General features: G+C 37.7%; 2 protein-coding genes across 3 annotated transcripts; both read left to right on the top strand.

The window, feature by feature from the left end:
• Positions 1-2,795: 2,795 nt before the first annotated feature.
• LOC115232121 (zinc finger protein 708-like) lies at positions 2,796-5,521 on the top strand. Its single transcript, XM_029801978.2, has one exon. It carries the CDS (start codon positions 3,730-3,732, stop codon positions 4,750-4,752), a length of 1,023 nt encoding a protein of 340 aa, XP_029657838.1. The 5' UTR covers positions 2,796-3,729; the 3' UTR covers positions 4,753-5,521.
• Positions 5,522-5,697: 176 nt separating this feature from the next.
• On the top strand, positions 5,698-13,754 carry LOC115232120 (zinc finger protein 678-like). Of its 2 annotated transcripts, none has more exons than XM_036500251.1 (2): positions 5,698-5,884; positions 11,012-13,754. In XM_036500251.1, exon 2 carries the CDS (start codon positions 11,362-11,364, stop codon positions 12,469-12,471), a length of 1,110 nt encoding a protein of 369 aa, XP_036356144.1. In that variant the 5' UTR covers positions 5,698-5,884; positions 11,012-11,361; the 3' UTR covers positions 12,472-13,754. The 2 variants fall into 2 exon arrangements, with proteins under 2 accessions (XP_036356144.1, XP_036356143.1); XM_036500250.1 differs by lacking the exon at positions 5,698-5,884 and adding an exon at positions 9,274-9,392.
• The last annotated feature ends 8,746 nt before the right edge of the window (positions 13,755-22,500 follow it).

Genomic DNA, 22,500 nt, shown 5'->3' with positions numbered 1-22,500 from the left:
AAAACATTCCCAGGTTAAGAATATACTCTGTGTCATAAATTAGTAGTTAGTGACTTCAGGATCAGGGCTAAATAGATGCCCAGAAAACGACCAGCATGGAAAAGAAGGGTCTGGAAGCTTAAGGATCCTATGAATGGACAGAGATTTAGAGATGTTTTACTCAAAGCTTCTGATGAAATAGAGGAGGATATAGCATCATGTGGAAGACAACTGGAGGTTCCTATGGGACAACCTGTTGAGGGCTACTGACTAGATCTGTGGATGGTGCAAAGTTCCCTCTTGATCCAAGGTAATGTGGTGGTGGAATAATGTAGTTGACAGTGCCATTAGGGAAAAAGAAACAGGCATGAAAGGACTGGAAGAACAGTGGTAGTAGGGAATTGTATCAGATTGCCAGAAGGGAAGCTAGGAGACAAGTTTATTTAGCCAGAGGGGAAGCAGAGAAGAAAACAAATTTGCCAATGTTCTGCGTCATGTTTTGTGTTGCAAGACAGTGTGAGAGAGAGAATTGTAATGTCATAGGAGAAATATATCCACGTGGATGATGGCTCACTTGCATTTAATGATGCTGCAAAGAGAGAGACTTTGAGACACCACTATGAAAGGTTGCTAAATGAAGAGAATGAATGGGAAAAAGAGAGTCTGCTGAATGTTGACCCACTAAGGGACCAGCTATCTGAATTGACAGTACCTTGGTAGATAAAGCAATTAAGGGTATAAAGACAGGGAAAGCCCACAGCCCATTAGGGATCACCGCAGAGATGCTTAAAATATCTGGTGGTGTCGGCTATAGTCTAGTCATCCATATAGTCAATCAGGTGATATATGAAGGAGTCATACCCAATGACTGGTGTAGCAGCACCATAGTCAACTGCTACAAAGGTAAAGGTGATGCATTAGATACGAATAATTACAGAGGTATCAAGTTGTTGGATCAGGTAATGAAAGTCACGGAGAGGGTCATAGCCCAACTTATCAAGGAGAGAGTTAGTTTAGATGAGATGCAGTTTGGGTTTGTGCTAGGGAAAAGCACCACTGATTTCTGGTAAAACAGCTGCAGAAGAAATACCTAGCCAAAGATAAACATCTCCACCTGGCTTTCGTTGAGAAAGCCTTTGACAGGGTCCCCTGATCCCTTATCTATTGGTCAATGCAGAAACTAGAGACAGATGAGTAGTTAGTGAGAGCTGTGCAAGCCATGTACAGGGATGCTGTCAGTAAGGTGAGGGTTGGCAATGAGTATAGTGAAGAATTCTGGGTAGGAATCCACCAAGGATCAGTCCTCAGCCCCCTCTTATTCATCATAGTACTCCAGGCAATAACAGAAGAATTCAAGACAGGATTCCCCCGGAAGCTTCTCTATGTTGATGACCTTGCTCTAATAACTGAGTCACTATCAGAACTAGAGGAGTTTCAGGTATGGAAGTAAGGTCTAGGAGATACAGCAATATCAAAGGAAGGTTAACTGGGAAGATAGTTTTTGTGTGTGGCAAATGCTCAGGGGCAATAAACACTGAAAATGTACAGAAAACAGCTTCTGTCACATGCTAGGGGAAAAAAAACTAGAAGTAGTTGATAGCTTCTGTTACCTAGGTGACCAAGTCAGTAGTGGGGTGGATGCTCTGTGAGTATCACTGCTAGAATAAGAATAGCCTGGGCAAAGTTCAGAGCTCTTACCTCTGCTGGTGATAAAGGGACTCTCGCTCAGTGTAAAAGGTAGACTGTATGATGCATGTGTGTGAACAGCCATGCTGCATGGCAGTAAAACGTAGGCCATGACTGCTGAGGACATGTGTAAGCTTGAAAGAAATGAAGCTAGTATGCTCCGCTGGATGTGTAATGTCAGTATGCCAGAGTGTAAGTGTCCTGAGAGAAAAGTTGGATATGGGAAGCATCAGATTTGGTGTGCAAGAGAGACTAATGTGCTGGTACGGTCATGTGTTCTGTATGGATGAGGACAGCTATGTGAAAAAGTGTTATACCCTAGCAGTAGAGGGAACCTGTGTAAGAGGTAGACCCAGGAAGACTTGGGATGAGGTGGTGAAGCACCACCTTCAAATGTTGGGCCTCACTGCACTAGTGGAGTGGTTGGAATTAGGAAGGGCATCCAGCTGTAGAAACCTTGCCAGATCAGATTGGAGCCTGGCACAGCCTTCTGGCTTGCCAGTCCTCAGTCAAACTGTCCAACCCATGCCAGCATGGAAAGCAGATGTTGAACGACGACGACGACGATGATAATTACGTGAAATTCCAGTTTCTAATAATTCCAATGTAGTTTTAAAATAATCTTGTGTTAAATTGTATTCCATACCAGCTTAATACATCAAAAAATAAATATTTATGTACCAGCTTCCAGGTATGTGTTTAATATGTAAAATTGGTATATCCAATAATGTTATACTGCTATATTTAGTGGCTATTTAAACAATGAGTTCATGGATGATAAACAGGCTGGATGGATGCTGATGAAGGAGCAAAAAGTTCTGATGTGTCATATATGCATGATATCCATTTTTCACTTTCCATCTCATTGTTGTTTAATTTAGGCATCTCTGATATGAAGCATTGTAACAAAATCAGCTCTGGCTATAATTTCTATAGAAAATCTATAGAAATAACCTTAACAAGTGATGTAATAACACTGCTAACTCAGTAGAGCATGGTGTTGACTTATAAAACAAGTTTAATATACTTTGTAGTATATTATAGTTGCATAACGAAATGCCATGTCCTATAAATCATTAAAAAAATGTTATTTTACCACCTGTCCCTACAAAATACTGTAAACAGACTATTGTTGTTAGAAATACTATTATAAAAGAGTAAAGATGTCAGGATTTTATAGTCTTACCACTTCCAGTCATGAACACTGGTCTTACTCTTCAAGTACAGAAAATATATCAGTCTTCAATGATTACTAATCCTCTTCAAAGTTTGGGTGAGATTCGCAATGGAGGAATGATCCCACGTCTGTGGTTGCTACACTTATAGATATCTTGGATCACACCTCAAAAATGGCTATCTAACTAATTGGTTTTTAATCACTTGCCAACATGCTCCAGCTGTTGGCGTTTAGATGTGCTGTCTCCTGTCTCTTCTTTTTCTACATCTACTACAGCAACCTCCACTCCTTGGAGCTGGTTGGTCTCATATTACCTCTTCTCAAGAACTTCTTACTCATCTCTTCTTTTGTCACTTACTCACTACTATTCTAATCTTCCCACCCCAGACTGCTGGCCATCTGGTGGGATCTAGCACCAATTGGTTATTTTCTACATAATACATGACACACACGCACACATTTTTGTATTAGTTCCATCTAAGATTGTTTTTTTTTAATTCCAGGACAGCCGGGTTGAAAAATGGAATTCTACCAAATGTCATCCTTTGACAGTGTTAAATGAAATACAACCAGTGTGGAGTATTACATTTGTCTGAAGGTAACAATGTGATGTAAGACTTGTATACATACCTACAACAGACAAATATATGTGATACTGACATTAGAGAGTGTTTATTGTCTTGTGCTTATCTTAACACAAAAACCAGTTTGTTGAAGCAAGCCCATGACCAATGAAACATTTGAGAATGTTCTGCGTTTGATATCAACTGATTCAGCTTGAGAAAAATATTTTTCTGGAATTATTGAAAAAAATCCGTTTTTTTATTTTAAATGTTTTGGTAGAAAAGTAATACAGAAATTTCTGTTTGTCTCTTCAATATGGTTTAATGACAATGCTAGAGACAGAAGACAAACCTGTCAGTAGATGTGACGATTCTAAAAACTCAGACCTAATTTCTAATAAACAGATTCGCGATGGAGATAAAGTATACAAATGCGGAAATTGTGGTAAAGCATTTTCCAAGAGTTCCAGCCTGTTGGATCATGAACGCATTCATACAGGTGAGAAACCGTATCAATGTGGAATCTGTGGAAAGGCCTTTTCTCGAAATAGTACTTTAACAGATCACACGCGTATCCACACTGGGGAAAAGCCATACTCTTGTGAAATCTGTGGTAAAGCATTTTCAAGTAGCAGTAGTGTATCTGATCATAAACGGATTCACTCAGGAGAAACACCATACTACTGTGAAATCTGTGGGAAGGGATTTGCTTTCACTAGTAAATTATCTCGTCATGTTCGTATTCACACAGGAGAAAAACCATATCATTGTGAATTTTGTGGGAGGTCATTTTCGTGTAGAAGTACTTTACTATGTCACAAACGCATTCACACAGGAGAGAAACCGTACCAATGTGAAATCTGTGGGAAAGCCTTTTCAGCTAGTAGTAAACTGTCTCTTCATGTACGTGTTCACACTGGAGAAAAACCATACTTTTGTGATATTTGTTGGAAAACATTTTCCCGTAGCAGTATGTTAACAGACCACAGGCGTGTTCACAATGGTGAAAAGCCATATCACTGTGATATTTGTGGGAAATCATTTTCTTCTAATGGTAAATTCTCCTGCCACAAACGTGTTCATTCAGGAGAAAAGCAATACCAGTGCAAAATCTGCGGCAAATCATTCTCTTTTAACAATCACCTGACTGATCATATACGCATTCACACTGGGGAAAAGCCTTATCAGTGTGAGTTTTGTGGAAAAGTGTTTGCTTGTCGCAGTAACTTATCAGAACACAGACGTATTCATACAGGAGAGAAACCATTCTCTTGTGAATTTTGTGGTAAGGCATTTTCTAGGAATAGAAATTTAGCTCGTCATTATCGTATTCACACAGAAAAGTGACCATACCAGTATAAAATTTATAACAACAAATTAATAATCATAAGATCCGGTGGTTTATTTGAAATATTGAAGTAGTGGAATATTGTTATTAAAATATTAAAAAAAGAACAGTGATAAATCTCACCATAAAGCTAAAGAATTAGAAAAATAATTTTATTTAATGTTTCATCTTCAATTCTTCATTGTGTGTCTTCATTATGGTTTATTAATTACATCTTTATATCAAAACATCTTAGATTTGAAGAGGATGTTAACATTCTTGAATTTTGCAATTATGCATCTTGAATGTTCAAAAATTGTTATGATTGTGTAAATATTATTGGTTTCAATTATTAATATAAGCAATTATATCATCAAAGATATAATTGAGACTCTAGTAGACAGACAGAAAATATAATTAGCTACATGAAATTAATCTGGAAAGATTCTCAAATATTCTTTCTCAAACACTATCTAATGTAAAACACAACTTCATTAATAAACTTTCGACCCAAATTTATATAAACACAAAAACTGAATTCTTTGACAAGAGATTGGAACTAATTGTTATGCAATGAATTACCTTTTAAAATGAAATTTCAGTTTTAAGTAATACTTCCTAGAGTCATAGGTAATGCTAATTATGTTACTTATACAAGTATCGTTACACTCTTCATCTACCAGTAATGAATTTGATGAGAAGCTGCATCACCTCAAGTTTATACTATTTGAAATGTTGAATAAACATTCTACTTGCAATTTTGAATAAATATTCTGCCAAAACCTCTAATATTTCTCAAGTTTTTTGTATTTTGTCAGTTAGACACAATATTAAGCTTTCTTTTTTCTAATGCAGAAGCCATGTATTGTATGAGGGGGAGCTGAAAGGTTCCTGGTTTTGGGTAAAAGAAAATACAAGAGGATCAGTTAATTATGATTTTATTCAATGTATTCTCCTCCCAGATTCATACACTTATTGCAGTGGTCCTTCAGTTTTTCTAAGCCCTGTAAAAGAACTGGAAAGTTGGACCTCCAATCAGGCCTTTCATGATACCCTTAAAGCCAGATACTTTTCAACACCCCCTCATATGATTGACAAAAATACTGATGCTAGTATAGCAGTGGAACTCTTGAACAATACTGAGCTATAATGGTAAGTTACCAATGTATCAACTGTCTAACTTTAAAATATACCTTCGATTGTAGGTACCTCTGTAAAATGCTATATCTAATTGTACTGCTAGTGCAATAAATACCACCTACTTTATTAACATTGAAGCTTGAATTGAATGGGAAATTAGAAAAGAAGGAAAGCCCAAATTTTTAGGTTGTGGATTTAATCTGATAATTTATTTACTACCACTTGACACCTTGAGTGCCATTATTGACATTCACTCTGTTGAAGATATCATTTAATACATCTCTCCTTATTTTATTAATGCAGCTGTCCTGTATCACTAATTTACTATCAGGAAAGAGTTTACTAGAATCTCAGAAGTTTACAGGATTGTTATCTTTTTTTATTGCTTTATATTATAAAAGAGTAGAACCATGGACATTGCAGGGTCTTTTAGACAAGATGAAGCCAATGTGGTTGTTATTTAGTTTGAACTTCTATATGTTGAAATTTGTGCTCAGGGTGAGAGGTGTTTGAGAGTGTTGCATTCTAGGAAATGTTGAATGCTGGATCTGAGATGCATACCTCTCTCTCTCTCTATATATATATATATGAAAATGAGACTACCATGCACACACACACACAAAAAAGTTAAATATCTTCTTAGTATATAATGGTGGTAGGTTTAACTTCACCTGAAAAGTCATTAGTTGAACTATTAGTCCTCTTGCATTCTGGGGTGTATTGGAATGTTTGAGTGATGTTAGGCCTCCCAAAACGCCCATAAATTAAATGCATCTATCTGGGCCACAATCGTGGCCTGTCAACCTGTGCCTGACGGTCACAATTGTGACCCGTCACGCTTTATGTGTCAAACGAAAAAGCGCCAGTAGCTATGTCAGTATGAATGTTGTTGGGGGACTAAACCCTTTTTCTGCAGGTACTCGATAACACTGCAATGCCAAATTTTTTCCTCTTCCAAGATAAGTCGCTACTAGTTACTTCTGAAATCTTCTTTGAACAACCAGTTATCAGTTTACCTGGAAAGAAACAAGACAATTATAAATAAGGAGAACTGAAATTAATGTATGCAATATTTCACAGCTTCAGCATCACTCCTTCCTTGTCAGCTCACCCTCGTAGAGAAAGGACATGATTCCGTATGATGTTTGTGTATAGAGACCCCGCTATATATATATATATATATATATATATATATATATATATATATATATATATATATACTAGCAGTATTGCCCGGCGTTGCTCGGGTTTGTTTCGACCCTTTAGAATTGGAATTTTTGAAAAGTAAAAATTTTGCATTATGTAGCTTGTTATTTTCTTTAAGTGAACATTTTTCTGGTTGAATGAAATACACCAAAAAATGGCGACACAGCAGTCAAAAAATCGTAAAAAAATAGGGATTTTTATAGGAAAAAAAGCAACTTTTTGATGTAAATAATTTTTGGGTGTCAACATGGTCCGATATGAATTTTTTCTTCTACCGAAGGAAGAGCTAGCCTTCTAGCATACTCTCAATTTTAGTCAACTTGCGCTGCAGGGTCTCGGAGGAGATAGTGTTAGTTGAAGGCTACCAAACCTGCCATACATAGACAACTTCAGCTTTATATATATATATATATATATATATATATATATATATATATAATGTGTGTTCGCGTGCGCGCGCTTGAATGGGGGCCGTCTTAGCAGTACTATAAGTCCCTGGGCAAATCAGTGCTCTGGGCTGTATAATATTTATTTATTGACTGCAAGCCACAACATATATAGATCAGAACTGGGCCCCTTGACCTGAGGCCCACGGGTTACTGACCAGTGTTGCACATGTCTTAAGACGCCACTGCGTAGAAAATTACAATAAATAAATTAAAATAAGTTCATTTAATTGTAAATTATTTTAAACTAATCCATATGAATGGGAAATGACACCTAATATCCGTCAGTTCCAAAACAATAATCACTTATACATCTTCCTTACAAACATGTAACACGCGCTCGAATAAAAGATGGAATGGTTACGGATGAGGCACCTTTTATAAGTTTGTTGAATGACAGCTAAACAACAACAACAACAATTTAAGATCTATTTTATCACAAGGAATCGAGAACGTATAGATTACACATGTCTGTGAAATTTTTAAGTTTCATTTTTATTCTCTTAATTGTTTCGTTTCGGCGATTCCATAACACCTGTTTGTATTTTCGCATGATGCACTAATTTTCTCCGTTAGTTAGGTCTCTTTATCCCGATGTCCGCATCACATCGGAGATCGCGTAGCCTCAGATGAGCTGTGATTGAATAAACCTAGCTCTAAGGTTTTCCAGTCATAATCATCACGTATATCTACAACTATATTCTCTGATGTGTTTTTCATTTTTTTAAGACGATAGGGAGTGATTGAAGTATTAGCTGCTATTTTTAGCAACTCGAGCGACTACGCATAGGCTCTTTTTGGTTAATATAGGGCGTTACGATTATCAGAAAATCAAAAACAAAATGTGTGTAATAGGTGTAAAACAACTTCCTATGAACGAATATGAAAAAAAAAATTCGCGCACGCGAAAGGGGGGTGGGGGAGAGGCCTCGGAAAATTCACATCGGGAAGTTCCGAAAGCGTCTGAGGGTCTGACCCGGGCACCAAAACAAAAAAAAAATAGTGTAATATGTGTAAAACAACTTGCTCTAAACGAATATTCGCACTCGCGAAAGAGGGGTGGGGGAGAGGCTTCGGAAAATTTATATCGGGAATTTCCGAAAGCGTCTGAACCGGGCACAAAAACAAAAATAAAAACAGCGTAATAGGTGTAAAACAACTTGCTCTAAACGACTATGATGAAAAAAATTCGCGCTCGCGAAAGGGGGGTGGGGGAGAGGCTTCGGAAATTTCACATCTTCAGTCCACGGCCTTTAAACTAAGAAAAAATAGTGTAATTGGTGTAAAACTACTTGTTCTAAACGAGTATCAAGAACACACACTCACACATGAATCATAAACTCCGTATTTTTGTACATATTTCGCAAAAAAAAAAATAATAAAGAGAAGAAATTCTGGAAAAAGTGAAGAAATGTTGGATCTCCGCCATGTGAATCAAAATACGTGTCAGAAACATCTTGAAATACTACAGAAATTATGTTACGAAAATGATAATGAATTTTTTTTTTCATATTCGTTTAGAGCAAGTTGTTTTACACATATTACACTATTTTTTTTTTGTTTTGGTGCCCGGGTCAGCCCCTCAGACGCTTTCGGAACTTCCCGATGTGAATTTTCCGAGGCCTCTCCCCACCCCCCTTTCGCGTGCGCGAATTTTTTTTTTCATATTCGTTCATAGGAAGTTGTTTTACACCTATTACACACATTTTTTTTTTGATTTTCTGATAATCGTAACGCCCTATATTAACCCTCTTTTTATGGAAAGGTGTGGTGATTTGTATACGGTACATCATTAGAAAAATGATGGTTAGAGAATGTAATTTAAATGTTTAACATGTTGAAGAACAAGATGAAAAAAGTATGTTGAGGTAAGCTAACTATTGTTTGATATATTCAATGTAAAATAGTTGTATTTTAATGGTTTGTGAAGAGCAGCGCGCACGTTCATTCGCAAAGTCTCAATGTCTAATGGAATGAAGTGTTGGAAGAAAGCATGATTTATGAGGTTTCCTCAGACTTGGTCCAAGTTCTTATAACAGAACGAACTTCACTAAAAGCACTACCTCCGCTGAGTGGCGGTGTTAAACTGGACGATGGATTAAGACCACCACCCAATCATAAATATCAAAATAGAATCTCATACCATAGGTATGTTTAATAAACATATGTTGACTGTAGAAACAAACCCCCATAGATAAAAACTGCATAACTTTTCAGCAGCTCGAAATCCGCGTGTATGTGTGTGTTGGAAGGGGGTTAGAACTGATTGATCGGTTCCATTATTCGCTAAACTTGTCACTGTCTTTCAACTGCCGAAGTTAAGAAGTTATGAAGCCAAGTGCTACTTTATAGAAAATATAAAAGTTATGAATAAATAATATTTTACATATTTACACTTAAGCGAAAAAGAACAAAAAGACCCAATTTACAAAAGTAAACAAGAAAATAGCAAAAAGATAGCTAATAAATAATCAAAATAGATGTATGCTCGCTCTAATCATCATTAAGTCTCATCACCAACCTTATATGAGTGTTGCCAGGTTAATGTCATAAGAAAAATAGCACAATTTTTTTTCAAAAGAAACGAATGTATTAGTAACGTCAAATGAAAATTTTGTTTGTTTTGTGGCATAGATCACCGTAATTCATTCAACGTAAAAAAGGAGTGGCTGTGTGGTAAGTAGCTTGCTTACCAAACACACGGTTCCGGGTTCAGTCCCACTGCGTGGCACCTTGGGCAAGTGCCTTCTATTATAGCCTCGGGCCGACCAAAGCCTTGTGAGTGGATTTGGTTGACGGAAACTGAAAGAAGCTTGTCGTATATATGTATTTGTATATATATATGTGTGTGTGTTTGTCCCCGCAACATCGCTTGACAACCGATGCAGGTGTGTTTACGTCCCCGTAACTTAGCGGTTCGGCAAAAGAGACCGATAGAATAAGTACTAGGCTTACAAAGAATAAGTCATGGGGTCGATTTACTCGACTAAAGGCGGTGCTCCAGCATGGCCGCAGCCAAATGACTGAAACAAGTAAAAGAGTATATCACCATCTGTGCATTATACTACATTCATGTATATTTTTAAAATTATTTTTATAATTTGTATATATTTATTTTATTATAAATGCAAAACAACACGACGGAGGAATTGACATAAGCTTAAATAATAAACTGCGATAGAAGAACTGAGATATGGCAAGGGATTACTGTACTATATCTGAGAGTAAGCCAGAATGGTCATAGTTTAAATGTCCTTAATCACTGCTGCTCAGTCAGAGATGACTTAGAACTAAACAGCAGCAACATTACATGTTTTGGAAGATCCATGAGGGCTAAGGTCTGTTTCCCACTTCCTTTAGCTAAATAATTCTGAAGAATAAATTTTAAGTTTGTGTTAGAAATCTGTATTATTGAAATATAAAATCTTTAGTGAAGATTCTTGATACTGATATTCTCATTAACATGTATTCTTTTTGTTAATTTCAGGACAGATTATTGGAAAATAAAATTAACAAGACATCGTCATAAACAGTATTACACCTGAAATTACCAATGTGTTATTTATCAAGTTCTCTGAATGTAACAGTGCAGTGAAAAGCTGACATGTCTCTATTGAGAAGTCATTTTATAACAAGTAAAGCTTAAATTAATACAAATTTGTTCAAGAACACAAGAAGTCTGACCATAGGAACATTTGGAAACATTCTAAGTTCAGTAAAGTCTGGTTCTGTTTAAGAAAATATGTTCCTCTGTAAAATTGTTGAAGGAATATTTGTTGTGAGGAAAACTTGTTTCATTGGAAAGGTTTTCTTAGAAAGGAAATAATTTGTTAGATAATGTTGGAAACAGAAGAAAAACCTCTCAGATGTGATGTTTGTGGGGAGCTGTTCCCTGTGGATTCTGACTTATTAGTTCATAAATGTACTCACAATGGAGATAATATAATCAAATGTGAAAATTGTGACAAAATATTTTCTTGTATCAGTCAGTTATCAGTCCACAAACGTCTACACAGTGGACAAAAAACATACCAGTGTAGTATTTGTGAGAAAGTATTTGCTTACAGAAGTACCTTAGCGGTTCATGAAAGTACACATGCTGAAAGAAAAACATACTGCTGTGAGATTTGTGGAAAAAAATTTTCAACAAACAATAACTTGACAAATCACAAACACATTCACACAGGAGATAAACCATACTCCTGTGAACATTGTGGGAAAGAATTTTTCAGTCAGAGTAACTTATTTTACCACAAGCGCAAAAACACCATAGAAAAATCATTGCAGTGTGATATTTGTGAGAAAATATTTTCTTATAATTGCCAACTGTCAGATCATAAACGTACTCACCTTGGCGAAAAGTCTTACCAGTGTGACATTTGCATGAAAAAATGCTGTAATAATTACACTTTATCAAACCATAAACGTATTCATACAGGGGAAAAGCCATTTCAATGTGATGTCTGTGGGAAATCTCTTTCTTCTAGCACTAATTTATCATATCATAAACGTATGCATACGGGAGAAAAACCATATCAGTGTCAACTCTGTGGAAAAGCATTTTCGTATAAATTTAAATTATCAAATCATGTACGTACACACACTGAAGAAAAACCTACCTGTGAAATATGTGGCAAAGAATTTTCCGGTAATGATAAATTATCAATTCATAGGCGTATTCACACTGGTGAAAAGCCATACAAGTGTGGTGTTTGTGGGAAAGCCTTTTCTGATGGCAGCAATCTAATAGCTCATAAACGTACACATACAGGAGAAAAGCCATATCCCTGTGATATCTGTGGGAAAGCTTTTTCTTTTAGCAGCAGATTATTACTTCATAAACGTATTCATACTGGAGAGAAACCATATCTCTGTGATATCTGTGGGAAAACAGTTTCTGATAGCAGCAATTTATCAGCCCATAAACGTATTCACATTTGGGAATAACTACATCGCTGCAAAGTTACCAGCAACTCTGCCTACAATAATCAATGCTGATCTTGGGAAACATGCTATACTGTATCTCATTCCCAAGAATAGCAACTTTTCTGACTCTCCTAATTATCATTCTATTTCATTTACAATATTACTAAGGTAATAGAAACAGCCATTAGCAATTATCCTCTAACATCTCTCTTTCTCTCTTTTTAATGATCAGCAGTATGATTTCCCTAAAGCCAAATCCACTGGTCACTTCTGTATGTCACCCACTAATGGGCTCTTACCTTGGAGATATTTGGTGAAAGCACTGTTTTCACCCTCAACATCAACCAAACTTTCAACTATATCTGACATGTGAATCTGCTATTGCCTGCTTATGAGCTTCACATGTCTCTTATTTCTTGGATCAGTAACTTTTTATCAGATTATATTATTGTGGCATGTCTTGACAGAGCTGTTAGTGTCCCTTATTATATAAATTCTAGAGTACACCAGAGTTTGGTTTTGTCTCCTCAATACTTCTCCCTCCATATTAATGATCTTCTTGTCATCATGTTCAACAATGATTACTCTATGTAAATGTATCAGTCACATGCAATTCAGACACCAAATGTCAAACGTGCACTAACTCCACGAACAGGGATTGTAAAAGCATCATTGAATAGAGATATGCCAATCTTGTCCCTTTCAACAGCAAGAAAAACACAAATGTTACTCATCAAGAAAATAGCTTCATACCTCACCCACTTAAACATGGACAGCATGCTACTAGAGACCTTGCAATTGTTCCAAATGTTGGGCCTCATTATCATTGAGGACCTCTCCTGACAGAAGCACATCTCTAATGTAGCTAGGCATACAGCCCAATAACTGGTCATGCTTTTCAGAGTTAGAAGATACTTCAGCTCCCAACAACTATTGATACGCCATACATCTCAGGGGAGACCCAAAATATAGTTTTACTCTTCCATCTGGGATGTTGCTGTTGTTTGACATGCAGACATTCTTAACCAATTCCCAAGAAGAACCATCTGACTGAGTAGCTAAAATCTCAGTCACAGACATACTCCAGCATCTCAACCAAAGATGTGTTGTATTCTTGCTTCTGCCTTTTCTACTGCAACTATAATGGTTTCTTCTCTTTGGTGCTGGTTAGGCTGATATCTCTATGCAGACGTTTTTGACCCATATGTTTCTCCTCCATCCATCGCCCAACTCCATTAGGACCTTCATTAATTATTATGCCCAGCCCTTCTTTCCTTGAATGGTGACCTCCTGGAATTTCCTCCTTGTTCTTGTCTTTCCTTCAGACATCTTCATACCTATTTCTTTACTACCCACGAGGGGCTAAACACAGAGGGGACAAACAAGGACAGACAAACGGATTAAGTCGATTACATCGACCCCAGTGCGTAACTGGTACTTATTTAATCGACCCTGAAAGGATGAAAGGCAAAGTAGACCTCGGCGGAATTTGAACTCAGAAAGTAACGGCAGACGAAATACTGTTAAGCATTTCGCCCGGCGTGCTAACGATTCTGCCAGCTCGAAGCAATGTACCTATACATTTTGTTAGCATTCTATAAATGATGCTATCTGTCTGTGTAGGGATACATTCATATTAGAACAAAACCATCCCATTGTGGTAGATAGAAGGATGGTGTATTTTCTATTAATGAGTGATGATCTGTTCATAAACATTAACATTCAGAGAAATAAGCTTTCACATTTATAAAGTTTATGCAAGCATCTTCCTCTTTAAATGTTAATCCTTCACACAATACAGAATAGGGAAAGTGTGTGTGTGTGTGTGTAGCAGTGTTAGTGTTGTAAACATTAGCAAACACACATACACAATGTATGGGCTTTGCTAGTTCAGTGATCAGCTGTGATTCGACATGGTGGAGATGACCCTCTCGAAATGCTGACGACTACTACTACTACTACTACTACTACTACTGCTACTGCTTCTTCTACTTCTTCTTCTTCTTCTTCTTCTCTTCTTCTTCTTCTTCTTCTTCTTCTTCTTCTTCTTCTTCTCCACCACCACCACTACCACCACCATCATCATCATTGTTTAATGTCTGCCTTCCATGCTGGCATGGGTGGGATGGTTTGACAGGAGCTGGCCAGGCAGAAGCCTGCACTAGACTTCTGTGTCTGTTTTAGCAGGGGTTTTATGGCTGGATACCCTTCCTATATATATATATATATTTATATATAAAATTTAGATTAAGATGAATATGGTACTTAAGTTGAGGCACCAGAATTTATTATGGTATTATCTATACAATTTCAAAATAATGTGATTAAAATCAAAATAAGCAACAAGAATATCCAGAGGTAATGCACTACCTCTGGATATCCTTGTTGCTTATTTTGATTATATATATATATATATATATTATATATATATATATATACACACACACACACACACACAGAGTGGAATTTGTGGGATATTCTATTCAAATTGTCATGTGAATTTTTATAAATATAAATACGGAGTGCATTCCTGAAAATTTGAGACATTTTCAGGAGTGACATTTATTAATTTCAATGAAGTAGTAAATTTTAATCTCCTTCAAAGGGCCCCATGGACGTCCTCCAAAGTGTTGGTGTCCGGAACCCTTGTCACAGCCTCTTTCGTCTTCAAAACGACTACCCCTGAGGTTCTTGTTCAGCTTGGGGAGCAACCAAAAGTTACAGAGAACAAGGTCTGGGCTGTAGGGAGGGTGAGGGACAGTTTTGCTGCCCATCTCTGTCAAGTAATTGTAAACTAGGACAGAATTGTGGAACAAACTTTGCACAAATTTTGCACATGTTCTGATCTTCAAGAATAATTCTGTGTACAGTTGCCACAACTCCAAAGTATATGCTTATTGTCTTTATAGACACGATGGTCCTCATTCAGAAAATTGCAAATCTTCTCAACCAGCTTGGATGTTCTGATGCCCCTCTCCCTCCTACACTTCTTATCGTCTCTCACTTCTTCTCTACTGTCCTTGACTCTCTTGTGCCAGCAAAAAACAGATACTCGGCTCCAGTGGTGGCTCGTGTAAGGGCACTGCAGAACTGCAGCACCCCCTATTTCCACTCGATATTGTCGATAACATTCAATATAATGAGTCCTTTTTTTTTCTTTAATTCTTTCTTTATACTTGTACATTACATATATTTCTTTACTACCCACGAGGGGCTAAACACAGAGGGGACAAACAAGGACAGACAAATGGATTAAGTTGATTACATCGACCCCAGTGCGTAACTGGTACTTAATTTATCGACCCGGAAAGGATGAAAGGCAAAGTCGACCTCGGCGGAATTTGAACTCGGAACGCAACGACAGACGAAATATGGCTACGCATTTCGCCCGGTGTGCTAACGATTCTGCCAGCTCGCCGACTTGTACATTATATAATCCTTAAGGTTAATGCCAGTAGCCATCCCCTAGTTTATGAAAAAAAATACAAGAATCCTTGTATAGAATTGTGCGCTTCACAGTTCCAGCGATGCGGTGTTTGGCTGTTGTGCGCATGCTCACATGTCTGAAATAGGAAGCCTGATGCTTCGGAGATAGAGCATTGTGGTTCACACAGTGCCACCCCGGTGTGCTGGTGAAAGGTAACATTTCTTTTTGACTCTGCGTGTGTTGTGCTTAAAAATGTGTTTATATTCTTGAATGTGATAAAGTGTAGAATTAGATTATTATCCTGCCAGGATTTGAAGAATAGGGCAGATTTCCACTTCTTATTTTGTGATTTAGTGGGGATTTTTTAAAAACAAGGGGGAATTCACGGCGGTGCTCAGTGAACAAATTAAACACACTACCCAGCAGTAACTGAAATGCGAACCGATCAGATTTATGTATAAATTTTCTTTTTATGTGTTTGTTTCCTTTTGCACAATATCTAAACAACGGCTAAAAATTTTCTGAAGCAGCTTCCCCACTAATTTCATCTACGAGCCGCCACTGCTCAGCTCATCCAAGTTAATCCATTAACAGTCTGCAGAATTTCATAAGTTTCTGTAGCGTTTTTGTCCAGTTTAGCTAAAAACCTTATTGCATAACAATCTTCCAAATTGTCTTCACGTCCCAACAGCATTCTGCAAACTGGTCAGCTGTGATATGCAGTGTTTCGTAGAGTCTGTTCAAAGAGATATTACAGCCGTTTCTTTCACTCTGAAATTTAAAAAGAAAATGGTAGGACATCTTATTAAATGTATTGTAATGATTTACTAAAATTACAATAATTTAAGACAGTTATAACTGCCACTCTTAAACAAGTTTCAAATCTAGAATGCACCTCATTTTGAAGCAAGAGAAGCCTTATTATTGTTGTCGAACCATGCCTGGCTCATAAAGGCTGGTTTCCCGGTTTCATTGGCGTATAGATTCCCTACCTGGATGGGACGCTAGTCCATTGCAGGCGAGCTGCTAGATGCAGGAGGAAAGAGTGAAAGTTATGGCGAAAGAGCAGAAATTTGCTATTACCTTCTGCCGGAGCCATGCGGAGCTTAGGTGTTTCGCTCATAAACACACACACACATCACCTGGTTTGAGATTCGAACTCGTGATCCCTCGACCGCGAGTCCGCTGCTCTGGCCACTAAGCCATGTGCCTCCGCGAAGCCTTATGTTGAAAAAAATTCTTTATGTTGAAAAATTTCTTCTGAATTAGTTAAGTACTTGAGAACACATTTTACCTTCCATCCTACAGCGTTTGTAGTTATGTTAGCGCTAAAAGTGAATGGCATCTAAGAATAATTTGTTATTAATTAAGCTCAGGTCAGCAGTGATCAAAGGTATTCCAGATATGACTATCCTGTCTTTTATTCAAACATTGTATCTTGGTCTACATTATCGAATGTATCCAACAGCCATTGTTTTTAATTGAGACCTTTTGGATCTGGGACCACCTTTTGCAATGTGTCCTTTTTCTAAGAAGTCATTTTGGGGAGATTTGACAGCTATTTCTAGCTGGCCGAACGACTACTGATTTAGTAGTGTGTGGTGTGTTGGTGATGAGTTGGCAGAATCGTAAGAACATCAAATAAAATGCCTTATTCTCTTCATTCCAGCTGTTTGTGCTCTGAGTTCATATTCCACTGAGATTAACTTTGTTTTCATGCTTCCAGGGCCAACAAATAATACCTGTCCAGTACTGGAGGACGATTGTTCTCTCTCATTCTCTTTCTCCCTGGAGGAAATCGGCCATTTAGACTTGGATAGGCTGTATTAGATAAAAAAAAAAAAATGCTCAAGACACGTATATCATGGCGGCCAGTAATTTGTCGTGACTACGATATCAGACCTAAACAGATCTGTCTGTCAAATATAAACACATTTTACTACAAGTATTTTATGATTAGATCCAAGTAATGAAAACATCTTTCATAATTAAATCCGGTCCTGAAAGACTGGCGAAGGCATTGTGGTTGATGTTCTACTGGACGATTGGGAATGTGGTCATGTTGGAGCATCAGCAACAATGTTGTTACAGTTTTCTTGTAGATGTATAATTCTTACTGTGATGTAGATTAACCAGGGATTTTTAGGCAATAAAATATCTTAGTGTTGTTTAACTGTCAGTCCCTTAACAGGATGTTGACTAGCTGTAGTCCTTTTAAACCCTAAACTATTGTAATACTTTGTCCTGACTCTAGATGGAGAGGATGGGACTAGGTAGTAGAATCTAGTTCGAGGATTTCCATAATTCTCAAAGCGAAAGCTTGGTACTCGACTTTTCAAGGCTTCTGTACGCACACATAAGTATGCATATTTGATATCTTTTTCTTCAATACATAGTGTTGGCTTAGCACTGACCACTCAGTTGCTGTCTGCTGTATAGAAGCAATCTACTTGGAATAGTAGCGTTAGATTGTTATAAGTCTCACAGTAGAAACCATACTTTGATAGGTCAACGAGGAAGCTTCCATGTGGTCATTTGTTGTGTAAGAAGCAGCAGACAAATTCCACGTGGTCATTCTTGTGTAAGAAACAGCAGACAAGGCGGCGAGCTGGCAGAAACGTTAGCACGCCGTGCGAAGTGCGTAGCCGTATTTCGTCTATCGCTACGTTCTGAGTTCAAATTCCGCCGAGGTTGACTTTGCCTTTCATCCTTTCGGGGTCGATTAAATAAGTACCAGTTACGCACTGGGGTCGATGTAATCGACTTAATCCGTTTGTCTGTCCTTGTTTGTCCTCTCTGTGTTTAGCCCCTTGTGGGTAGTAAAGAAATAGGTATTTCGTCTGCCGCTACGTTCTGAGTTCAAATTTCGCCGAGGTCGACTTTGCCTTTCATCCTTTCGGGGTCGATTAAATAAGTACCAGTTACGCACTGGGATCGATGTAATCGACTTAATCCGTTTGTCTGTCCTTGTTTGTCCTCTCTGTGTTTAGCCCCTTGTGGGTAGTAAAGAAAAAGGTATTTCGTCTGCCGTTACGTTCTGAGTTCAAATTCCGCCGAGTTCGACTTTGCCTTTCATCCTTTCGGGGTCGATAAATTAAGTACCAGTTACGTACTGGGTCGATGTAATCGACTTAATCCGTTTGTCTGTCCTTGTTTGTCCCCTCTATGTTTAGCCCCTTGTAGGCAGTAAAGAAATAAGAAACAGCAGACAAATTTCCCTCAAATTCTATTCTATCATCTTAAAATGGTTAAATATACTGGATAATCTAATATTGAGTAAACTTAGAAAAGATGACAAGATAGTCTCAGTTAAAATGTCAATCCAATTGTATTTCTGACCTTGATTTTCCGTAATATATGTGAACGTCTTCAAAAGACAGCAGAAGCCACGAAGTAGGCTATGAAATATCTATAAAAGTGTCTTATAAAGTTTGCAAAATACTCGTGCAGACACTGCTAGATAATATTTGCAAATACTTTGGTAAAGTACACGATAATGTCAACAGTAGCTATGATTAAAGATAGGAAGTAACATACTATTTAAAATCACTGGTTCGCGCAATACGACTGCAATTATACACCAGAAATAGCCAAACTAATAAAAGTATGAGACAGCTTCAAACACAATAAAGCAAAACATTGCTTAGCCAAAATAAAACCCTGCGTCAAAGAATGAGGTAGAAAAATATAAATAAACTTCAGGAAAGTGACCAATATTTAGATCTAACATAAGCCACAAAATAAATACTAAACTACATTGTGATTGTTGTCATCGTCGTCGTCGTCATCGTAATCGTCATCAACAACAACGGTCAGACTACATATTATATACACTGCAACGCCAAATCGATACCCTTATGAGACAATACGGGAAAACCAGCCACCTGAAGCCTATACAAAGGATGGTTTTGACCCTTTCTGTTAGACACCACAAAAATCGTTAGGAATATCTAAAAACCCGGACCGGGCTGCATGTTGTGTTCACTCAGCTGTAGAATAGAGTTGCGACGTCACAGGTGCCAAGCTGTATCGGCCCTTGTCTTTCCCTTGGATAACACAGGTGGCGTGGAGAGAAGAGGCCGGTATGCATGGGCGACTGCTGGTCTTCCATAAACAACCTTGCCTGGACTTGTGCCTGGGAGGGTAACTTTCCAGGTGCAATCCCATGGTCCGTGTCGTGACCGAAGGGGTTCTCAGACCATTATTTTTGCAATACACGACATAGAACACAAAACAGCACACTGAGCACCATAGCCAATTGTGCACAAACATAGCGAAGCAAAAATATTAAAACCGAAGAGATGTGAGGGGCACAGTTTGTTGCTACAGTAAGCTTTAAGGCTCGCTTTCCTTGTCATTATGAAAAAAACTACCTCTAAAGACCTAGAGTACTACTGTGACAATATAGAAATAGCTGCCGATCAGTAGCCTCACCTGGTCCAAACATTGCCAGATGCACATAAGCGGAGAGAATCTATAACTGTTGGTCACTGACGGAGTCCACTTTCGCTGCCTCCGCTGAGGCTATCACCACCATTGGTTCTTTTTCTTTTGCGCCCTTTTCAAGCCTAGCCCGGCTCATGGGCCCGGTTTCTGTGGCATATGTGTTCCCCCCAGCTGGACAGGACGCTAGTCCATCACAGCGTTACTGAGGAAACACGAAGAAAGAGTGAGAGAAAGTTGGGGCGAAAGAGTACAACAGGGAGCCTCGTGGAACTTTAGGTGTTTTCGCTCAATAAACACACAACACCCGGTCTGGGAATCGAAACCGCGAACCTCCGACCGCGAGTCCGCTACCCTAACCACTGGGCCATTGCGCCTCCACATCGCCATCATTGGTAGGTATATAGTAATAGATGGGAGAGTACTAAGAATGCATGACCAAACTGCACACTGTATCCAACGGGATTTTGGGTTGTGCTGTATACTTGAGAAACAGAATTCTGGGTCGCGCATCGGTGTTTGGTCATCTACCTGCATGTCACGGAACTGTTCATCAAAGACTGGCCTTGTGCTACAAAATACTAGCCATAATTACGAGCTATAACCCAGACGATAGAGAACAAATATCTTTCATAGGACCAACAGTTTCTTGTGCTCTGTGAACCAACCGGACCATTTTGCAACACACAAGTATGAAACGATTCACTATTACGAATTTTGATGGTTAGGTCAAACGCAAATCGCTACAATCTCTTCTGGTCCTGTGCATCTCGGCTGAGAGTGAATTGCTTAAAACTTTCAAGCATTAAATTTATCTAGCCCATTTATATATTGCTCTGAACTTTTTCTTTTCGAGGTTTTTGACATCATCGGTATTTTGGTATTTTCGGCGAGAATGGCAGTGTTGACTATATGAAATATTAAAAAAACAGCTAAAAGCATGTTTGAAAGATATAGAGAGAGTGAGAGAGAGAGAGAGAGAGAGAGAGAGAGAGAGGGAGGTGTTTGAATGCGTGTAAGTACATGCACAAACATATACATACGAATAAACATACACATACACGCACACACACACACACACACACACACACACTCTCTCTCTCTCTCTCTCTCTCTCTCTCTCTCTCTCACACACACACAAACGTACATGCATACCTATTTACATACATACAAATATACGTATTCCTTTCTGAAGTCGACGTTGCTTATCAACCTCTCAGGGACGATAGATAAAGTACTAGTTCAACACTGGAGTCAATTCTTCTCTCACTGTTCCACTCTCTCCATCGCTCTCTCTCTAGAAGAAATCGACTGTGGAGATGAATGGACTGCAGCAGCTGTAAATTGCACAAAATTAGCAATTAGTCTGGATTTTATCATCATGAATCGAACGCCAAGGAAGCGAGGATATATTTTATTCTATTATGCACTTTCGTTCTTTCTTGTTTTTGACAAATATGTATCCAAATTCATATTCATTATTACATAAATCACTATATACCATATATAAAAAAAAGCAGTACTCAAATTGTGAAATTTCTATCAGATATGCGTAAATAGTATATAATAGCATATCAACGGAAAAAAATGACTAATGGGCAAAGGGAAATAAATCTTGTATCATAAAGTACGATATATTAAGAGTTATTTCCCATAGATTGTTATTTCTTCGTAAAAAAAAAAATTGAAATTACTTTTTAGTGGTTATGAGAAATGTAGTTACGTCAGACATTGCAACAAGAATGAAGGAAAAAATAATGATAAAATCACGGTATATGCGCGCGCGCACATACACAACCATACACATAATGTAAAGTAAATAAATATAATGAATAATTCTCTATTCTTCATAATGATGTCTTTATATATATGTATATATAAAAACATCATTATGAAGAATAAAGAATTATATATATATATATATATATATATATATATATATATATATATACATACACACATACCGTAAATCCTCGAGTATAATCCGCACTTTTCCCCCAAAATTTAAAGGTCAAAATCCCTAGTGCGTACTATATACGAGGTTAAAAATTAAAATTATTTTCTAAGCAATGTCCGAGTCTCTATTTGCTGTCCGGCAATGTTTATTCAGACGCATTTTGTGATGTTGGGGGCGAAAATACCTTAAGCTAAGCCTGAAAGCAATGAAGTCATAAAAGAAT

This window comes from Octopus sinensis, unplaced genomic scaffold (genome assembly GCF_006345805.1).
Source record: "Octopus sinensis unplaced genomic scaffold, ASM634580v1 Contig19335, whole genome shotgun sequence".
NCBI lineage: Eukaryota > Metazoa > Mollusca > Cephalopoda > Octopoda > Octopodidae > Octopus > Octopus sinensis.
The sequence above is the reverse complement of the archived record's forward strand: the minus strand, read 5'-3'. Positions and strand labels throughout refer to the sequence as shown.